At 52.8% G+C, this 18,227-nt stretch overlaps 7 protein-coding genes across 7 annotated transcripts; 2 read left to right on the top strand and 5 right to left on the bottom strand.

Annotated features, from left to right (window-relative positions):
- Positions 1-70: 70 nt before the first annotated feature.
- J4E88_006585 (uncharacterized protein) lies at positions 71-1,128 on the bottom strand (the record flags this gene model as incomplete). Its single annotated transcript, XM_049400210.1, has 3 exons — positions 71-682; positions 739-921; positions 1,000-1,128. The coding sequence occupies 3 exons, from the start codon at positions 1,126-1,128 to the stop codon at positions 71-73; spliced, it is 924 nt and encodes a 307-aa protein (XP_049253829.1).
- A 650-nt stretch (positions 1,129-1,778) lies between these two features.
- Positions 1,779-3,767, bottom strand: J4E88_006584 (uncharacterized protein; the record flags this gene model as incomplete). Its single annotated transcript, XM_049400209.1, has 4 exons — positions 1,779-2,991; positions 3,039-3,534; positions 3,582-3,641; positions 3,692-3,767. The coding sequence occupies 4 exons, from the start codon at positions 3,765-3,767 to the stop codon at positions 1,779-1,781; spliced, it is 1,845 nt and encodes a 614-aa protein (XP_049253828.1).
- Positions 3,768-4,461: 694 nt separating this feature from the next.
- On the top strand, positions 4,462-7,578 carry J4E88_006583 (uncharacterized protein; the record flags this gene model as incomplete). The annotated part of the gene is made up of 2 exons (XM_049400208.1): positions 4,462-7,379; positions 7,434-7,578. 2 exons carry the CDS (start codon positions 4,462-4,464, stop codon positions 7,576-7,578), a joined length of 3,063 nt encoding a protein of 1,020 aa, XP_049253827.1.
- A 23-nt stretch (positions 7,579-7,601) lies between these two features.
- J4E88_006582 (uncharacterized protein) lies at positions 7,602-8,241 on the bottom strand (the record flags this gene model as incomplete). The annotated part of the gene is made up of 2 exons (XM_049400207.1): positions 7,602-7,754; positions 7,912-8,241. 2 exons carry the CDS (start codon positions 8,239-8,241, stop codon positions 7,602-7,604), a joined length of 483 nt encoding a protein of 160 aa, XP_049253826.1.
- Positions 8,242-8,710: 469 nt separating this feature from the next.
- On the top strand, positions 8,711-11,822 carry J4E88_006581 (uncharacterized protein; the record flags this gene model as incomplete). Its single annotated transcript, XM_049400206.1, has 6 exons — positions 8,711-8,973; positions 9,028-9,331; positions 9,391-9,518; positions 9,574-11,018; positions 11,073-11,180; positions 11,254-11,822. The coding sequence occupies 6 exons, from the start codon at positions 8,711-8,713 to the stop codon at positions 11,820-11,822; spliced, it is 2,817 nt and encodes a 938-aa protein (XP_049253825.1).
- Positions 11,823-11,873: 51 nt separating this feature from the next.
- J4E88_006580 (uncharacterized protein) lies at positions 11,874-13,149 on the bottom strand (the record flags this gene model as incomplete). The annotated part of the gene is made up of 4 exons (XM_049400205.1): positions 11,874-12,315; positions 12,393-12,839; positions 12,923-12,997; positions 13,076-13,149. The coding sequence occupies 4 exons, from the start codon at positions 13,147-13,149 to the stop codon at positions 11,874-11,876; spliced, it is 1,038 nt and encodes a 345-aa protein (XP_049253824.1).
- Positions 13,150-15,276: 2,127 nt separating this feature from the next.
- On the bottom strand, positions 15,277-16,715 carry J4E88_006579 (uncharacterized protein; the record flags this gene model as incomplete). Its single annotated transcript, XM_049400204.1, has 3 exons — positions 15,277-15,692; positions 15,753-16,078; positions 16,129-16,715. The coding sequence occupies 3 exons, from the start codon at positions 16,713-16,715 to the stop codon at positions 15,277-15,279; spliced, it is 1,329 nt and encodes a 442-aa protein (XP_049253823.1).
- Positions 16,716-18,227: the final 1,512 nt, after the last annotated feature.

Here is an 18,227-nt window from a genome sequence, read left to right as displayed (position 1 = left end):
TAAATTTCCAAAACGCCAATACCAGCTGCAGACACCTTCAGTAGGTGTCTCTCGCTACAAGGTCGCACATCTACCACCCCCTCTTAGCGAGCTTCTCGTCCTCGCCCATGCTACCACAGTTGATACCAACCATAGCCTCACCCAAATCCATGCTAACCTCCATAAGCACCTTGGGGTCCTTGTAATGCGTAACCGCCTGCACAATAGCCTTAGCCCTCTTCGCCGCATCTCCAGACTTGAAGATACCCGAGCCAACGAAAACACCATCACAGCCCAACTGCATCATCAACGCGGCATCAGCGGGCGTCGCAACACCGCCCGCCGCAAAGTTGACAACAGGCAGACGACCCAGCTTAGCCGTCTCCTTGAGCAGCGCATAGTCGACCTGCAGCTCCTTTGCGTACGAGTACAGCTCCTCGTCCGACATGCTCTTTGCGCGCGCAATCTCGCTGTTTACAGTGCGCATGTGGCGCACGGCTTCGATGACGTCGCCCGTGCCGGCTTCGCCTTTTGTTCGGATCATGGCTGCGCCTTCGGAGATGCGGCGGAGGGCTTCGCCGAGGCCGCGGCAGCCGCACACGAAGGGGATGCGGAAGGGGTGCTTGGAGACGTGGTGGATGGCGTCGGCGGGGGTCAGGACTTCGGATTCGTCAATGTAGTCTACACCTAGGGCTTCGAGGATCTGGGGTCTTGGTGTTAGCAGGCCGTTTGTGGGTTTGGGGGAAGCGCTGGATGTACCTGGCATTCGACGAAATGGCCAATTCGCGCCTTGGCCATGACGGGAATGGTTACTGTGTCCATGATCTCCTTGATCATCTTGGGGTCGCTCATGCGGGCTACGCCACCCTGGGATCGAATGTCGGCGGGGACGCGCTCCAGAGCCATGACGGCTGATGCACCGGCTTCTTCTGCTATCCGTGCCTGTGAGGAGACATTGGTTAGCAATTGGTCGCGTTACCCAAAGCACCGCGTAGTGAGCTTGGAGAAGACAAGACTTACTTGCTCGGCGTTAACAACGTCCATAATGACTCCGCCTTTCAACATGCGTGCCAGACCGGCCTTGACGGCAAAGTTGTTCTCGCCATCCTGCGCACCGTGGCCGTTTGTGGTGGGGAGTTCAGTTGCCATTGTGAAGTATCGTGAGTTTTGATCGGAGGAAATCGAAAAGATGTCGGAGGTAAGAGTAAAGTAAGATCGGGTCAATTAGTAGTGTAGTAGAGCAAGGTACTTTCACAGACGATGAGGTATTAAAGTCTAAGGGGAGGAAAATAAGGTAAGATCGTGAGTCAAAGTCGTCCGCGATGTATTACCTGTACATGTACCCGCGGAATCGCAATATTTTTTTGCCTTTGTAAGGTCCCTCCATCCCGCCTTCGCAGCTCGGAGGTTGCCCCGCCATGTTCCGCGGCGGCGTAGGGACATCTAGACCCCGCTATGCGCCCTTTGACACACGCGATGTGTATGCGCCAATCAGCCGTCGGGAAAGTGCGATCCATGGCCGTGAATTGCCGTCGGCTTAGTCAGAGGATTTGAATGGTTTCATTTGGTTATGTAGTGCTGTCGCTGAGAATGGTACAAGCTGTCCCGTCATCTAATGTGATTTCGGGCCGAGTGGGGCAGTAGCCGGCCCTGGACCCTGATAGACGGTGGAAACGCCAGGCTCCATGCATGTCGCCGTATACACTACTAACGCTGTAAGTATGCCAATGCCGTGCCAATACCGAAGACTACCTTGCGATGCATAAAAGCGCTGTTCAGAATGTCGGCACCCTAGTTCTCTAGTACGGTGCTGTCTCCCGCTTCAACCACTCCAATGTCAAAGAGTCATTCTCGAAGAATTTGCTCGTCTTCTCATAGACCTCCTTGTGGTATTCGTTGATGAAGCTCTTCTCGTCTTCTGTAAGCAAGCTCATGTCGACAAGGTTCCTGCAGTGTGGAGTCATCGTAACATGCTCGAATCCCAAGAATGGCTTGTCACCGAACTTGTGCTTCGTCTCGACTTCTCGGACCATGACCATGTTCTCGATGCGGATACCGAACTTGCCATCTTCGTAGTATCCAGGCTCGTCAGATACCACATTCCCTACAGCCAAGGAGACTTCAGAATATTGAACCCTAGTGCCAATTCCGATAGGACCCTCGTGTACGTTGAGGAATGAGCCCACGCCGTGTCCAGTGCCGTGACGGTAGTCGAGACCTTCCTGCCATAGGAACTGGCGAGCCAGACTATCTAATGCGAAGCCTGTCGTACCCTTGGGGAACCTGACGCGCTCGAGAGCCATGTTGCCCTTGAGCACAAGCGTATATGCGGTACGTTCCATCTCGGTCGGCTCTGTGAAATGCATGGTCCTCGTTGTGTCTGTAGTACCATCTCGATATTGCGCTCCAGAATCGCAGAGGTATATAGCTTTGGGGTCGATGACCGAGCACTCACCCTTCTCCGGCTTGTAGTGGATAACAGCTGCATTCGGCCCTGTCGATGAGATGGTGTCGAAAGAAAGACCCATGAACATGTCGTGCTTCTTACGAATCTCTTCGAGCTTGTCGGCACCGTCAACTTCATCGAGCGTGGCCTTCTTGTTGATGAGTTGGTCCTCCAGCCAGGCAAAGTACTCGCTCAGCGCAGCCCCATCACGGATGTGGCATTGACGCATACCCTCCAGTTCGACTTCGTTCTTGACTGCCTTTGCATCTCCGACCGGACTACGGGTTTCTTCGACCTTGTCGTCCCCGCCAAGGGCCTTGTTCAGGGCCCACGATGCTCGGTTGGAAGTCAGGAACTTCTTCTGTATTTCGGTCTTATCCATGGCCTCGAACAGCTCCTTGCTCAGCGATGTGACATCTCCAAATATAGCCTCGTATGGTCGGATCGTAACCTTGTCGCCCAAGTGCTTCTTGACATCTTCGGGGAGCTTGCTTTCGTCGACATATAGGGTGGCTGCGGTGGACGTGACGACGGCGTACGAGAAGAATACGGGGTTGTAGGGAATGCTGCATGTTGTCAGTGACGTACTCTGATCGGGAAAGAATGCTCATACTCGCTGCCGCGGAGGTTGAAAAGCCATGCGACCTCGTCGAGCATGGATACGACAAAGCCCAGGCTCTTCCGCTTCTCAAGTTCCTTGCGCAGGTCCTCAATCTTGTCTTCGAAGCTCTTTCCAGAGTATTTCTCAGGCTGAACAATGACCTTCTCACTCGGTCGGGCTGGCCTTTTGTCTCCCCATACGAGGTCGATCAGGTTCTCGTCGATGGCCTTGTACTCGCCGCCCTTCTTCTTGATCTTGTCGGCAAGCTTGCGGGCGTCTGCTGCAGTGACAACGCTGGGGTCTACACCAACGACCTTGCCCCCCTCGGCCTGGTCTGCGGTCCACTCCTGGATGGTGGGTACATCCTGTATGCCTTGCTTCAGCAGCTCCCAGTTGCTGTCCAGCTGCTTCTCGGCCTGGTTGAAGTAGCGTCCGTCGGTGGAGAGGGCGGCCTTGTCGTGGGTGACGACTGCATAGCCAGCGGAGCCAGTAAAGCCACTGATGTACTCTGAGTGGTGTCAATGGGTGGGATGCGATAGGTAGCGGGGGCCTGACCTCGTCGCGCGTCACATGGGGCGATGTACTCGCTCTGGTGGCTGTCTTCAGACGGGACCACTACTATGCGTCAGCTATATGTCATCACATGTCTGCACGGGCGCGCCTACTGTAGATGTCGACATTGCGCTCCTTCATGAGCTTGCGGAGGTCCGCCAGCCGCTGGGTCGTGTCTACCTTGGACATGTCGATGGCACGCAGGGCAGCAGAAGCGTGGAAGGGTCTGGCTCGGAAAGATGGCGTCCTTGCGGCTACATATGCAGCAGCTGTCGCGTGGGAGCGCCCTAGAAAACGCGGGAGGAGCATATAGGGTATGCCACGGTCTCGCGCCTACGATCGGGACATGCACAACACCCCGCCGTGCCCGCCCACAGCACAGCGACAACGCCGCAGCCAGTCCCGCACTAAGCGCAATCGCCAGGGCTCCAATCAAGCCTTGCCAAGCGCAAGAGCCCTCACCCCCAGGCACCGTAGGGAGGCGCATCTGTATTTATTGCAACACCAGGTCCCCGACGTTGGACAGTCACTAACATGAGCTTCCGTCGCCGTAGTCTGCTTCCGATTCTGCCCCACCATACGCGCAGGTAGAGGCAACCTCGCGCAGCCTTACCCAACCCCCAGCCCTGCACCTTTATATTTCGGCACGGCCTAGAACCGCCATCCCTAACAATCACGAAATACGACGGGCTATGTCTATCGTCTAGGGGGCCAATCGCAGTCACCATCGCACTCGATTTTGTGTACCCTCTTTTCGCGCCTTCCACATCTCACGTCGCACCTTCCTGCTTTCGGTAACGTCTGACCTGGTTCCTGGGACCCTGGCATCTGGCAGCAAAACTGACAGCAGTCCGTAGTGCAAAGCCTCTTTAGAGAACTCAGCATGGCGAGCAACGGGGCCTTTCCTCTGCCCTACGAGGAGATTGAACGCCTAGTAAAGTCCATCTACGAACCCGGCCAAGCAAAGAAGATCGCCGAAACCGAGGCCACCCTTCGCGTTCTTCAACGCTCTCCCCAAGGCTGGGAAATTGCAGATACCCTCTTGAAGAGCGACAACGAGCAGGTTCGCTTCTTCGGTGCCCTGACCCTCACCGTCAAGCTCAACGCCGACTCGGCTGAACTAAGCGAAGAGGAATCCGAGCAACTGCTTTCAACACTTATTCATCATCTTGTCTCACGCCCTAGCTCATCCATCGCCACCCGGAAAGTCAGCTCGACCTTGGCACAGTACTTCTCAAAGCCCATTTCCGTATGGACCCACTGCATCAGGAGTCTTGCCGCATCGTTTGCCGCCCAGCGTCCAGTCCTAGACGAGGCTTTGAAAGAACATCCTTCAACATGGGATCTCCTTCCGCAATTCTCAGATGAGCAACTTCTAGTTATGCTTGACTTTGCCATGAGCTTAGCAGATGAAGCGAAGAAGCCGTCTAACACCCCAGACCGGAAGTCACAAGAGCGGATGGTAGCAAACGTAGAGAGCGTTGAGATTCTTCTCCACGTTTCATTCGGTCGTGGCATTAAATGGCTGTCAATCTCCATCGACGACCCCAACTACGCACAATCAGTGCAGCAAGGCGAGAAGATTTGCATCGCCGCTCTCAAGTGCTTTACCGGATGGATCTTCTACGCCCAATCCGAGTTCAAAGACGACCTCGAGAAGCTCCAACATCTCCGGTCAGTGAATGAGCTCGCACTGACGTGTCTGGAATATCATGTTGAAGATGCCATGGAACTAGTAGCTGAGATCCTTGAGAACTACCCTACTTTCTTCGAAGCAAAACATCAAGAAATGCTCTGGTCGGCAATCTCAGGTCCATGGGGCATGGAGATACTTAACAACTCTGACGCCGAAACCGTTTCCCTCGCCCGGATCATTGTCGCCTACGGACAGATTCTGCTTGAAACCAAGGTTATCTACACGCAGCCAGAAAGCACACATCATCAGCAGGTCATGTCCTTCTTGCATAATCTTCTGAAATACCCAGACCCGGTAGGCGCTGAAGACGAGATTGCACCTGTGGTGCTCGACTTCTGGAGCAATTATGTCAGCGCTGTTGCCGAAGAAACTTTCTTGTATGCCGCTGGAGAGCAAGTGCCCGACTGGATGAATACTGCAAAGACCAATGTTCTCCAAGCAGTTTCTGAGCTTGTACAGAAGATCATCTATCCACCTGCTGATGTCACCGATTCATGGGATTCGGACGCAAGGAAGACGTTCAAGGTCTTCCGCATTGACGTCCGAGATATCATCATGGAGGCATACGACCCGTTACGTGACGTGCTCACTGACCAGTTTGTCGATTTCGCCTTACGCGGACTAGGTGCGGGTGACTGGTTAGAGCTCGAGACTGGACTGTTTGGTCTGATCGCCATCGCCGACGCTCTAACTCAAAATTCCGACAATCGTCTAACCCGACTGTTCGAGCAACCGTTGTTCGCAACCATATCCAGCACTCCTGGTGTACCGGCGATCACCCGAAGGACCGCTGTGGAACTCGTCGCCGCCCTGAACCACTTCTTCCTTCGAAACCCGCAGTTCCTGCCTCAAGTTCTTCCGTTCCTGCTCACAGCTCTTGCTCAGCCAGCTATCGCTCACGGCGCTGCCAAGTCTTTTGCTTCACTTTGCTCCGAGTGCCGGAAGTCCTTGATAGGGGAGCTGCCTTCATTCTTCCAAATGTACGAACAGTTCCTAACGTATGCCACTGCTGAGGAGTTCACCAAGAGTATGGTCTTGAAGGGAATCGCCGCTATAGTACAAGCTCAAGATACAGAAGAGAAGCAGTTCGAGGGTGTACGGCAGCTCTTCCAATACATCACACGCGATGCCATGCAGTCAATCAACATCACCAAAGAAGGAGGCGACGCAGAAGAAGGCCAAGTGCTGGCCCTGACTACTTTGAAGTGTCTTGCAAGCGTTGGAAAGGCAATGCAAGCATCGGACGAAGAAGTAGTGGACTTGGAATCCGACAAGGAGCCTTCAGTGTTCTGGTTGCAAGGTCCAGGCAAAGAGATCCAGAACCAGGTCATAAATCTTGTCAATTATATGACCCAGGTATTTCCTGGAAATGATGAGATTATCGAAGCGGCGTGCTGTGTTCTCCGCACAGGTTTTAAGGAAACCGTGTCGGGTCCATTCGTACTACCTCATTCTGCTGCGATCGACTTCATTACGAAGACCACTGTGCAGACACCGAGACTGCCATTCGTCTTGGAGACAGCATGCTGCTGGATCTCATCGCATAAGCATCACCAACCGGAAGGCTTCCAGGCTCAGGCCCAGCGATTACTCCAACACGACCTCAGCATCATGCGGGCACTGCAACATCCACGCAACGACCCGGAAATCGCTGTCGGCTGTATAGAACTGGTCCAGAACTTTATCAACACTGATCCGCGTATCATGACTCAAGAATCACCCGAGAATCTATCGGGCATGTTCGGCTTCACGGTTGAGTCCATCAAGTCGCCTGAAGTCCTACCAAAACGCGCGGCTGCTAAGCTGTGGAAAGACATTTTCGAGCTTGCAGGCAACACGAATAGCCCTCACCAGGCTACAACGCAGGAGATTGTGGCGCACTTCGGTCCGACAGTGACGCTTGCACTTATGGCCAACGTATGCGGAGAGGTGGACTTTACGAGTTTAGAGCACATTGTCGCACCTCTGCGAGCTTTAATTCGAGCCGACAAGAACTCTAGGGCATACATCACAAATGCGCTAGCAGAGCAGCCGCTTTTGCAGCGGTTCCAGCAGGATCAAAGTGTTCAAGATCTGGTGCGCAAGCTCATCGAGAGCATGACCAGGTAAGTTTGGCTCGTGATCTGGATTTCTGTATTTTGGTACTGACATACACACAGAAACGCAAGAAATGGCGCGGCCTTCAAAGACAGCGTGAAAGCTTTCTGGCAGACGTGCAAGCAACTGCAAATGCAACTACAGCCCCAAACAATGAACCCAGCACATCGATTCGGCCATGGATTCCCACAGCCCAATGCATACTGAAAGAATACACATCGTCCAGCAACTTAAAACTCGGCAAATGCGGCCATTGCGAACGTTAGGCCGAAAGACAACTTGAAGGCAACGTTGTCGCGTACTAGTGATCGGACATTCATCGACTTTACCCGGCGCTCCAGGAATGAGTACGGAATGACGTGGATACCTCGCGACTCGATGAACTATCTTCTGTCAGTCTCATCTTCTTCGAGATTACAAGCATAACGAGCGGTAGCGTGTCTTGCATATACCACATAGATATCCACAAATGCATGCGGCGTACCCATCCATGTATCCTAGATTCCAATCGAAACTTCACAAACAATACCGTTGACTTACCTGCAAAGCAAAGATCCCCAGCCCAATCAGTACAGCCAATGGCTTGCTGAACACGCTGATTCCCAGTCCTCCAATCACACCCAGAATGCTTCCCATGCTGATTTGACGAACTGCCTGCGGGTTCATGGCACCTGACTGAGTGATGACTGGTGTTCTCGCTTCATTTGTGTAGTTGTTTGTGAGGTCATTTTTGATCTTGGTGATAGGATCCGGACCATCGCATCGTATGCGCTGCGCATTTCGGAACTGATACGCCAGTAAAGGCGTCGACAAGATGAGTGGCGTGCTGAGCATCAAGCCCCTACGAAGACCAGGAAGTAGGAAGGACATGTTGGAAGCCGGAGATGATGAGCTCGGAGTGTGCGGAAGGTGTTGCTGCTGGAGGTATGCAGAGAGCTGCTTTTCGAAAGTTCGGTCGGATCTCGAGAAACGCGTGGCTGAGCGGATGCAACGGATCGGGAGAAAGGTGTGTCGAATCGGGCTACACACAGGTAGACTCGTCCTTGCTAAGCCAGTAAGTCCCAATGGCGTTGGAGACATGAATGCTTGCTCGGAGCAAATGCTGACAATAAGGAAGCTCACATCCGAGGTAGTGATGTCATTGGCTCCATGGCGTTCCCCACTAAGTCCTTTGGAGTTAGAGCTCGGACCCTGAGTTCTGAGAGCCTCAAACGTAACGTCGCGTCTTGCGACACCATGTTGGACGCGTCAAATTTCCCATCTGGCATTGGACTTGCTCGTCATGCTATGAGCGCGTCCTGAACTTTTAATCAACTAATACGCACATTGACAGGTCATCATGGCGCTTCGAACGGTTCTGCTCACGGTTGCCAACCTCCTCATCCCGGTCGCGATACTGGTCTTCGCGACAGGCTTCTTCCCGTACAAACCTTTTATGCCCGGATTAGCAGAGTATGAAGAACTTGCGTGGTCTGAGAAGATGGGAGAGGATTGGCAGAAGCCACCCGCGGCACCGTTTGACAAGCTCATCTTCATGGTCGTTGATGCGCTGAGGAGCGACTTCGCGTACGGAGAGGAAAGCGGCATGACTTTCGTGCAGAGGTATGGCACTCCTTGAACAATTGCGCATGCGCAATTGAACTGACTATTACCTAGTCTGATACGAGACGGAACCGCGCTTCCGTTCACCGCTCACGCTACCTCTCCCACGATCACCATGCCCCGCGTCAAAGCCATAACGACAGGCTCCATACCCTCCTTCGTAGACGTAATCCTAAACTTCGCCGAATCAGACACGACGTCCACCCTCGCGACACAAGACACCTGGCTCGCGCAGATCAAGGCGAAGGACTATGATAATGGGAAAGGAAAGCTGATCATGTACGGCGATGACACCTGGCTGAAGCTCTTCCCAAACGTGTTTGAGCGCGCCGATGGCACAAGCAGCTTTTTTGTATCGGTCAGTCATAAGCTCTCCGCTGTATGTAGGAGTAATAGATTGTTGATTCTCAAGTGCAGGATTTCACGGAGGTTGACAATAATGTGACGAGGCATGTTCCTAATGAGTTGCTGAACAGTGACTGGAATGCTATGATTATGCATTATCTGGGCTTGGATCATATTGGGCATAAGGCTGGTCCTAAGAGGTGCACTTCTCTGGTCCCTCACTTGAGTAGCGGCACAAGGCTAATCTATCTACAGTCCTAACATGGTCCCTAAACAAGTCGAGATGGATGGTATCGTTCGCGACATCTACGCAGCAATCGAGAACGAAGACCACCTCTCCAACACTCTCCTCGTACTCTGCGGCGATCACGGCATGAACGATGGCGGCAATCACGGTGGCTCATCGCTAGGCGAGACCTCTCCCGCACTCGTCTTCATGAGCCCGAAGCTCAGCAAAGTCACTGAAGCGGCTGACAAGCGGAGTCCCATCAAACCGAAGAACGAAGGAGAGTTCGAGTACTACCGCTTGGTTGAACAGAGCGACATTGCTCCGACACTAGCGGGTCTGCTAGGATTTCCTGTTCCACAGAACAATCTCGGTGTCTTTCTGAAGGAGTTCCTAGGATTCTGGGATAATCCGTCGGACCGCATGCAACTTCTCTACCGCAATGCTAAGCAGATGAAGAAGATTGTCGAAGCCAAGTACACCAGCCTACGGTTCGATGAGCAGCCATTGACGGAGGATGATCTGGGGTTTGCATGCTTCAAATCGGGGGAAAGTCGCTCGCGCCTATCTGACGGCCAGATGCTAGCATGCCTCTGGCAATCGGCTGTCGGTGCGATCAGCGGTGGTGCCGACTTCCAAGAAAACGTGTACGAATTCATGCACGAAGCCCAGGAGATGATGTCCAGCACAGCCTCAAACTACAACGTCACTCGCCTCTTCCTCGGAACCGGTCTAGCTTTCCTCATCTGCGCGCTGAGCTATTCCACACTCCCCGCTTTCCGACCTGCCACGCCAGCTGGCATCTACTACGGCTTTGCTCTCGTGCTGTACGCTGTCCTCATGTTCGCATCCTCATACGTGGAAGAAGAGCACAACTTCTGGTACTGGGCCACGTCCGGTTGGTTCCTATGCCTCTTCTTCAACAACATGCGGAAGGAATGGTACAATAATTGGCTCTTCCATCCTGCCATCATGGCACTGGCCATACACAGGATTGTCAGACGATGGAACCAGACTGGGCAGAAGTACGCTGGCGCCGACGACATCGTGAATAGCGGCCTCTTCCACGGCAACTCGTCCGTCATACTCTGGATTCTCATCGGCGCTACGTACATGGATGTTACGATCCGTATAGCCAGACATGTTGCGCGTTCTATTGCGACCTTCGACGGCGAACAGAAGATGCACAGTGTGGAGATTGAGTCCACGGATCAGAATCGCATGTTTGGAACTATTGCTGTACTACCGCTTTGCGGCACGGCGTTGATCTTCAAACTCGCCTTTACCGTTAAGGATGCACCCGAGATGACCTACGGCCTTAGCGCAGGCTTGGTAGATATGGTCGACACGTTGGAGCTCGTAGGTCTTGCGCGCATGGTATTCGGAGGTTTACTTCTAAGCGGAGTCTGGATTACCTTCGCAGAATGGACACGATCGCAGCGGAGAAAAAGACGAGGAAAGCAGGGCAACGGCGGTACGTCACACCCCTCCTACATGAAGTCGAAAAGACTTATTAACAGCACCCCAGAACTCGCCGTCGCCTTCTTCGACCTAACAACGCTCTTCCTGCTCACACAGACAAAAGCACAAAACATACCCCTCTACTTCCTCTTCCGACTCCAATACTTCTTCCTCAGTAAGCCACCCCATATTGCCTCCACATCCCCCTCTCTCTGCACACCACGCGCTAACCACCCAACCCCCCACAGCCCTCCTGGACCTCACCCCCACAGCCGTAACCCTAACAACCCTCCTCCTAACCCAAACCTCCTTCTTCGCCCTCGGAAACAGCAACTCCATCTCCTCCATCGACCTGTCAAACTCTTACAACGGTATCTCGGGTTACAACGTCCTCGCCGTCGGTGTACTGGTGTTCCTGTCGAACTGGGCGGGACCTGTGTATTGGTCTTTGGCGGGTATACTGCTGTTGGGATCTCATGGGCGCACGCAACGCTATATTGATACTAGTGAGCTGCATGTTGCGGATTGGGTGGCGAAGGAAAGGGAGTGGTTGAATGAGCTGGCGCGGAAGGAGGAGAAGGGACGGGAGACGAGGAAGGAAAGGAAGGAGTGGGTGGGGCATGTTGCTTTGTTGACGTTTTGGACGGGGGGTATGTTGGGCGCTGTTATGCTGGCTTGTACGGTGTTGAGGCAGCATCTTTTCATTTGGACGGTGTTTAGTCCCAAGTTCTTGTTCGCGATGGCTTGGGGCATCGCGTGGCATGGTGGTGTCACGCTGGGGCTTGGGGGTCTGGTTTGGTGGCTGGGAAGTTGGTAGTATGATTGTTCAGTTATCGATGTGGTCGGGCGCCTACATCAGCGCAACGGTCTACTCTTGAGGGCTTCCTGGCTCATTGTCATCCTCCCACTCATCATCGTTCTCCTTCGCATCGTTATCTCCACCCTCGTCTTCTCCAGGTTCCACTCTCTCCTCACTTCCTGGCCTCACCGTCCATCCAAGCGGACTCTGAACTTCCTCTTCCTCCCTTCTCCTCTCTTTTGCTTTCCTTGATTCTGATCTGTGTCTCCTGTCATCCTCGCTCCACCTAATGCCAACCCTGTGACGCGCTCTCTGCCAAGCCTTCCTCGCCTGTTCTACGTAATCCGCCTTGTCCTTGAAATACATAAGGTTGAAGTTGACTCCAAACTCCGAAAATTCACGTGGATCGTATTGGGATAAGTCCAATTTAAGTTTCTCGCCACAGTATGCGCATTTCGTTTCCGACACACCTGAGGGTTCGTATGCGGGAATACGAACTGGGCCGGTTGGTCTGACATCTGTATTAGCATTGAAGTTTCCGAACGACTTTTTGGGGGTTGCTGTCCGACGTGGAAAAAGTATACGTACGCGGTAGATGGACCAGCAGTACCCACACGTGGATCCTCTGGATCAGGCATTGGTGTTGTTGTCTCGGCTCCCCTCTCATTCAGTCGACCGCAATACTCGCATCGCCACCTATCCTGCATTTTCCCGGCCTCTGCGCTGGAGATCTTCCGTTCACTGGGCTCCTTCTTCAGGTACGCGTCCTCACGCCATGTATCCGCCACGGGGTTGCGAGGTATACCGTGGCCTCGTTTCTGGGTAGGTGAGTCCGGGTCGTGGTAGTCCGGCAGTGATGATTTGGGAGATCGTGCCCTATCATGGCTGGGGTCGTGCTCGATTTGATCCGGGAGCGTGGAGCTGCGTCTTGGGGGCGGGGGAGTGGGTTGGCGTGGTTGAGTGGACGTGAGTTCGGCGGGTGTCATGGCGGCGAGCCCGGATGAGATGGATGACGTACGGCGGCGCGTGTTTGCGCTGTAGATATAGGTTAGCCGTCATATCGAGCCAATAGGTGAGTTCAGTGGGCGGAAGACTGCTGGGGGTGGCCAGATACTTACGCAGCGCTCTCCACTTCATCCACGCTCCTGCGCGGGAACTGTTGCTCACTGGTGCTGGTCTCATCATCTCCGTCGCTGCGAGTCGGATACATTAGCGGCATAAGCGGACAGAAAACTCCATATTGGGACATGAAGGATTTCAAGGTCACTTACCTCGCCTCGTCGTCTATGTCGTCGTCTGAGCCCTCTGATGAGTCGACCCAGTCGTCGGAGTTTGCATCGCTCATGGTGGCGCACTTCGCGGAGCGGGTTGTAGAAAGGAGGACTGTGAGAGCGCAATTGCGAGTAAGTCATGTTGGGTGGTGTGGTTCGCGACTGCCATCGGATATGCCGCACGGTTGTTGTTGTTTGCTGCTGGGTGTATGGGAAGGTGCGATAAAGCTAACAGAAAGCAGCGCTGGAAGTTGATTCTGAGCGTGACATCGACTCTACGTCACAATTGCAACAGCATAACGACAATGTAGGCTTCAGGGTAGCTTTTGATGTGAGAGACAAGGTTCATCACATTCAATCTCTTTCGTATTATGGTATGCGAAAACGCTGTGCCTTCTTACCGCCTGCCGAGTAGTAGTGCTAGAGAAGGTGCATGTCAGCCCTGAGGCATCCGTGTTCGACCCAGTAGAACGACATCACACCAAACAACGCTCGATGAACTTGAAATAATCTTACAAAGTCTATCGTGAACACTTTAATTTCATGGTAAGCATTTGCAGTTGGTTTGAAAGACTTTAAATAAACTAAAGTCTTGGTGCTCGTGAATATAGCCTCTCTCAATGCCGAGATCCGTTCTCACACCGGCTGCAGCCCAGAATCTTTCGAAAACTCTCGACTAGTCGTGTCTCTAGCCCTATCCTCGCGACCTGTCCGTGACAACGTCCTTCAATGTCGTTGTACAAGGCTGGTTGTTGAACATGCCTTTACACTGATTTCCATTATCCGGGGAGTTTGGATACCGACAGGTCGGGCAAGTCACCCAGCGCGATGCTCTAGCAAGCTCTTCAGCTGTCATTTCTTCGGGTTCCAGATTTTTGTTCTTGGTGGAATAATAAGCGTCACCCCAATTTCCGCTGGTAACAGGATCCTTTGTCTGCGTTCCGTGTCGATCGTTCTTGTAGGACTCGCCGTGATCGGTTTCTCCGATTCTTTGCAACTGGGCTTCTCCTGGCTCGCGGGCAACCATTGGGGTGATAAGGCTTGATTTGGGTTGACTAAGCTGCATGTCAGTATTGTTATTCCGGGAAGGAACAGGATTCTAACGCGTTCTCCTTGATCTGCTCATTCGTCAACTTCCGTACCATCACCTCGTCTGGTGCTTCTCGGCTAGAGCTGGCCTCGGGATGCGTGTTCCTGGAAGACTGGTCGGACATGTTCGCTTATTGTCGATAAATATCTTCAAGCAAATTGCTGGGTGAGTAGGTATGGAGATGGAGTCTGTAGTAAGGTTGTGGGCTTGTTGGATGCAAAATGTATATGCCAACATCCCCCAACCTTTTATACTCTGCATGAGTCGTAGGCTTTTGCCAGCGTATGCGTCGCTCGTCTGCTATGCATCATATTTCTTACTCATTCTCGCTCCGTACATATTCTCAGAGTCTTAACGTATACGCGTATAGTAGCGATGACTGCGAAAGAAACCGGGCCAGAGAATGGTCCCAGGACGTCGGAAGGCAGCGTCGCGTCAGTCATGTTGACTGACGGCTTTATCAACTAATGAGAATCTAGTGAGCAGGTAATCAGCAGATAGCAGATTAATATATCAGGAGCAAGACTCATCCAACAGCACAGGTTTTCCTCACTAGCGTAAGTGGCCCGCACTACGTACGATGTCCGAGACCCCATATGGGAGACGAGCTGTTACCAGTATGACAGCCTCAGATGCAACTCATAGTATTTGTCGTAACGTGGCTAGTTGTTCCTAGATGACTGTAGTGACTCTGGGAACGAGTGGTAGTGGTATTGATGATGTTCAGGTATGTTTTGGCGTCTGAGCTTTCGAAGGACCAAACGTGACATGATTACCTAGTGTTGGATGTGTAACATCGTACCAAAAATATGGTCATGACATCTCCTAGACATCTGTGACTCAGCGTATTAAGACGACTATTGCTCAAGCAAAACTGTGTAGAGTGGTCACCGCTCACAAAGGATAGGGTAGCTCGGACACATACAGGTATGACGATGATCTTGTCAAATTTTGCATCCAACTCTTATCGCTAGCTAGACCTACACTGATGTCCGCCATCGGCGCGCTTTCGATACCTTAAAGTCTATCGTTATCGCTTTGTCATGAGCTATCACTGCTCAACCGCACGTAGGTTTGACTCTGACCGTCTTTGCTCCGCTTCGTTAGCTGATCAAAACTCATCGTCCCGTCGTCTGCGTTCATGGTCCCGGGCAGGTGGGTGACGATTAGCACCCGCACCTGCATTTGCGCCACCTCCGCCTCCACCGCCCCTCCAATTAAGAGGGTTGAGCATCCCGCCGAAAGCGACGGCTAGTGGCGGTGGTGCTGGTGCTGGGGCTTGTGGTGCCGGCGCTACATGAGGAACGTTCACATGAGCGTGTGCGGGAGCTTCCACCGGCGCATCGAGACGAGCATCTGCTTCGGCGATAAGGCGGTTGATCTGCGCAAGAGTCAAGTCTTCAGGAAGCCAATTGCCAGGATCGACAGCAACGTGAACTCGCGCATGCGGGCAGTCGTCGAGGTGCCGAATGTCCTTGGTGTACTCAACGAGACACACCCAACAGAAGTTGTGGCCGCACTGCTCACCTGAAAATGTACGTTAGTATCGGATATCACGGCTGATGTTTGACCTTATTCGAGACTTACATGTCATGTGATCGCATCCACCGTGCTTCTGGATGTTCATACCGCACTTTGGACATGGCTTGGCCCCCATAGTCTTGACAGCCCTCTTAGACAAATCGTCCTCTGCTTTCTTCGCCTGGTCACACCCGCCTTTTCCATGCGACGTCCAGGGGCGATTGCACTTCAAGCAAATTTTGTGTTCGCAGTAGGGACAGGCAACCTGCTGTTTGCTTTGCTTGGTATTCTTGCAGTCTTCGATGGAGAAGTATCGGCCGCATTTGGCAGAAAGACAGGCGATGTATGATTCGCCACTAGATAGAGCATGCTTCGTGACGGCTTTATCGTAGCTGGAATGGGTTAGCATATTGATCAATGGAGTTGTTGGTGAATGACTTACTCTTCGAAAGCTGCCTTACTCACTATGGCCCGAAGAGCTGCATAGTCTAACAAGTAGTCGCATTTGCCGACCGGACAACTCAGCTCTGCGTCTTTAAGCTGACGATCGGCGACCTTTGTCTTGAGCATCTTTGCGACACATAAGTTGCAAATAGTCTGAAGATGTTCGCAAGCATCATTGGGGACCTTGAAAGATCTAGACGTGTCCTTTGTTGTTGCGCAGATTGAGCACTCTTGCTTCTTCGGCCGCTCCTTTTCCTTCGGTGTCGGAACCTTCTTGCGTGTCTTCGGCTCTGCTTGTGGTTTGACGACGGCACCAGCCTTGACACGAGCGACAGCTTTTGGATCCTTCTTGCGAGAGGCCTCTGGTGCTTCGGGTGAGATAGCTCTAGTTTTCTTGCGAACAGGAAGATTACGACCGCGCTTTCTGCCGGATGTGGTAGGAGCAGGCGAGGTTCGGGAGCCGGCTTCGGGCTCTGGGGTTTCTTCGATACGAACAGGGTTATTGCGGGTACCTATCGGGCCAGAGGGCTCAGCATAGTTGACACGGCGGTCCGGCCTAGCTCGTAGTCGGGTTGAAGGGGCCATTTTGGCTGTTAGTTAATGCTAGCGGTGGTTAGTATATGATGCAGTGCCAAATATACGGTTAGAAGGTTCTCTTATACGCCCCATAGCGTGTTCCCGAACCCCGCAGTAAAGTCAAGAACCTTTCTACCTAGGTAGGCTACTGTAACGGTAGAGCATGTATAAGTTAATAACAAACGGGCAATGAAGCAATGTCGGTCTCGGCGAGTGCGCAAACGCACGTTTACCTCGGTTGGTAGAAGAAAGTCGTAACCGATGTTCCAGTAGTGAGAGAAGTCGCAACGTTGGGTGGTTGAGAAGGAAGGATATGGGATGGAAGGCCGATAGAACACTGGTAAAGGTCCATCTCTGTCCGGGCACTTAAACCATCACGGTCGACGCGAAGACCATCGTGAAAAGGCATATCGTAATCGTTCGTATACTGCCATAGTCCAAAGTGCATCGTCAATTTTCGCCCTTTGAGAAAGAAGCTCCACGTCCACCATTTGGCTATATCGACAGTCTCTCCGTAGTGCAAGCTGGTTGAGAGGATTTTTGGTAGCTAGACTTCTCTACGCGTATTGCCAGCGTGTTGTTGGATCGTTTGTGTGAACGCGCAACTTCACGCTACGCCTGACGGAGGTGAAAGGAGGTCGGGGAAGCGCATGACGTAACGATATTAGCGTGCTCGGAACATCCCGACCCGGCAACACATCGCGGGTCGCTCGATTCTGATCCCACAACACCACCTGGGCATTCGCGCTCTCGCGAGCCACTCGAACCTCGCACGCGTCAATCCATCGCATATGCCCAGCGCCAGGGTCAAACGAATCGCTCGATCCCCGAATCTCGACCGCGCCATAGCACAACCGAGGAGCCTTGCGAACGCGTTGACAGACACCACGAAGCCCCTATATTGGCTGTATACACGTGGACAAGACGGAAACGCGCTTGGACAGCCAATTCGTCAACACAAGAGTCGCTCTATCCGTTATACATATGTGCAGGGTGCCTGCTTTGGATCGTACACGGCCATGAAAACCAAGCTGCTGTGGACGTCGGCATTCACTATCTCTCATATCTTGCTCGAAATTCGTCTATTATGTTGAATTGACGCTGATAGTCTCAAACTCAGTACTCCTTTGCAAGCACTCGGTTGTTTCTTTTCGGTCAAACGACTGTTCGCGTCGCGACTTCTCGGTGCTTTCGTCTTCGACTACCACCTACTCGCACGCGCTCTACCTCTTGTACTGCTTCAATGACGGTGACGGTCTCATAACCCGCAATACTAACGCCTCTGGCACGTCTACCTCGACCTGACAGTTTCCTTCGCTCTTTGACTGTATCAAGGTAGCTGCCCAGCGCGCGAAGTGGCATACATGGACGATGGAGGTTCCGGAAACGCGACCACTTTGTCCCACATCTCCGAGACCAATGATAATCATCTTCTGGGTTGGAGATATAGTGGAAGCCCTGAAGATCTGGCGCCAGTCTTCAAGGCGGGACTCTATGAGACCGACAAATCCAGCCCCCGTT

Source organism: Alternaria novae-zelandiae (assembly GCF_023758075.1).
Source record: "Alternaria novae-zelandiae strain BMP 2774 chromosome Unknown scaffold_13, whole genome shotgun sequence".
Classification (NCBI taxonomy): Eukaryota; Fungi; Ascomycota; class Dothideomycetes; order Pleosporales; family Pleosporaceae; genus Alternaria; species Alternaria novae-zelandiae.
Note: the sequence above shows the minus strand (reverse complement) of the source record. Positions and strands in the feature narration are given on the sequence as shown.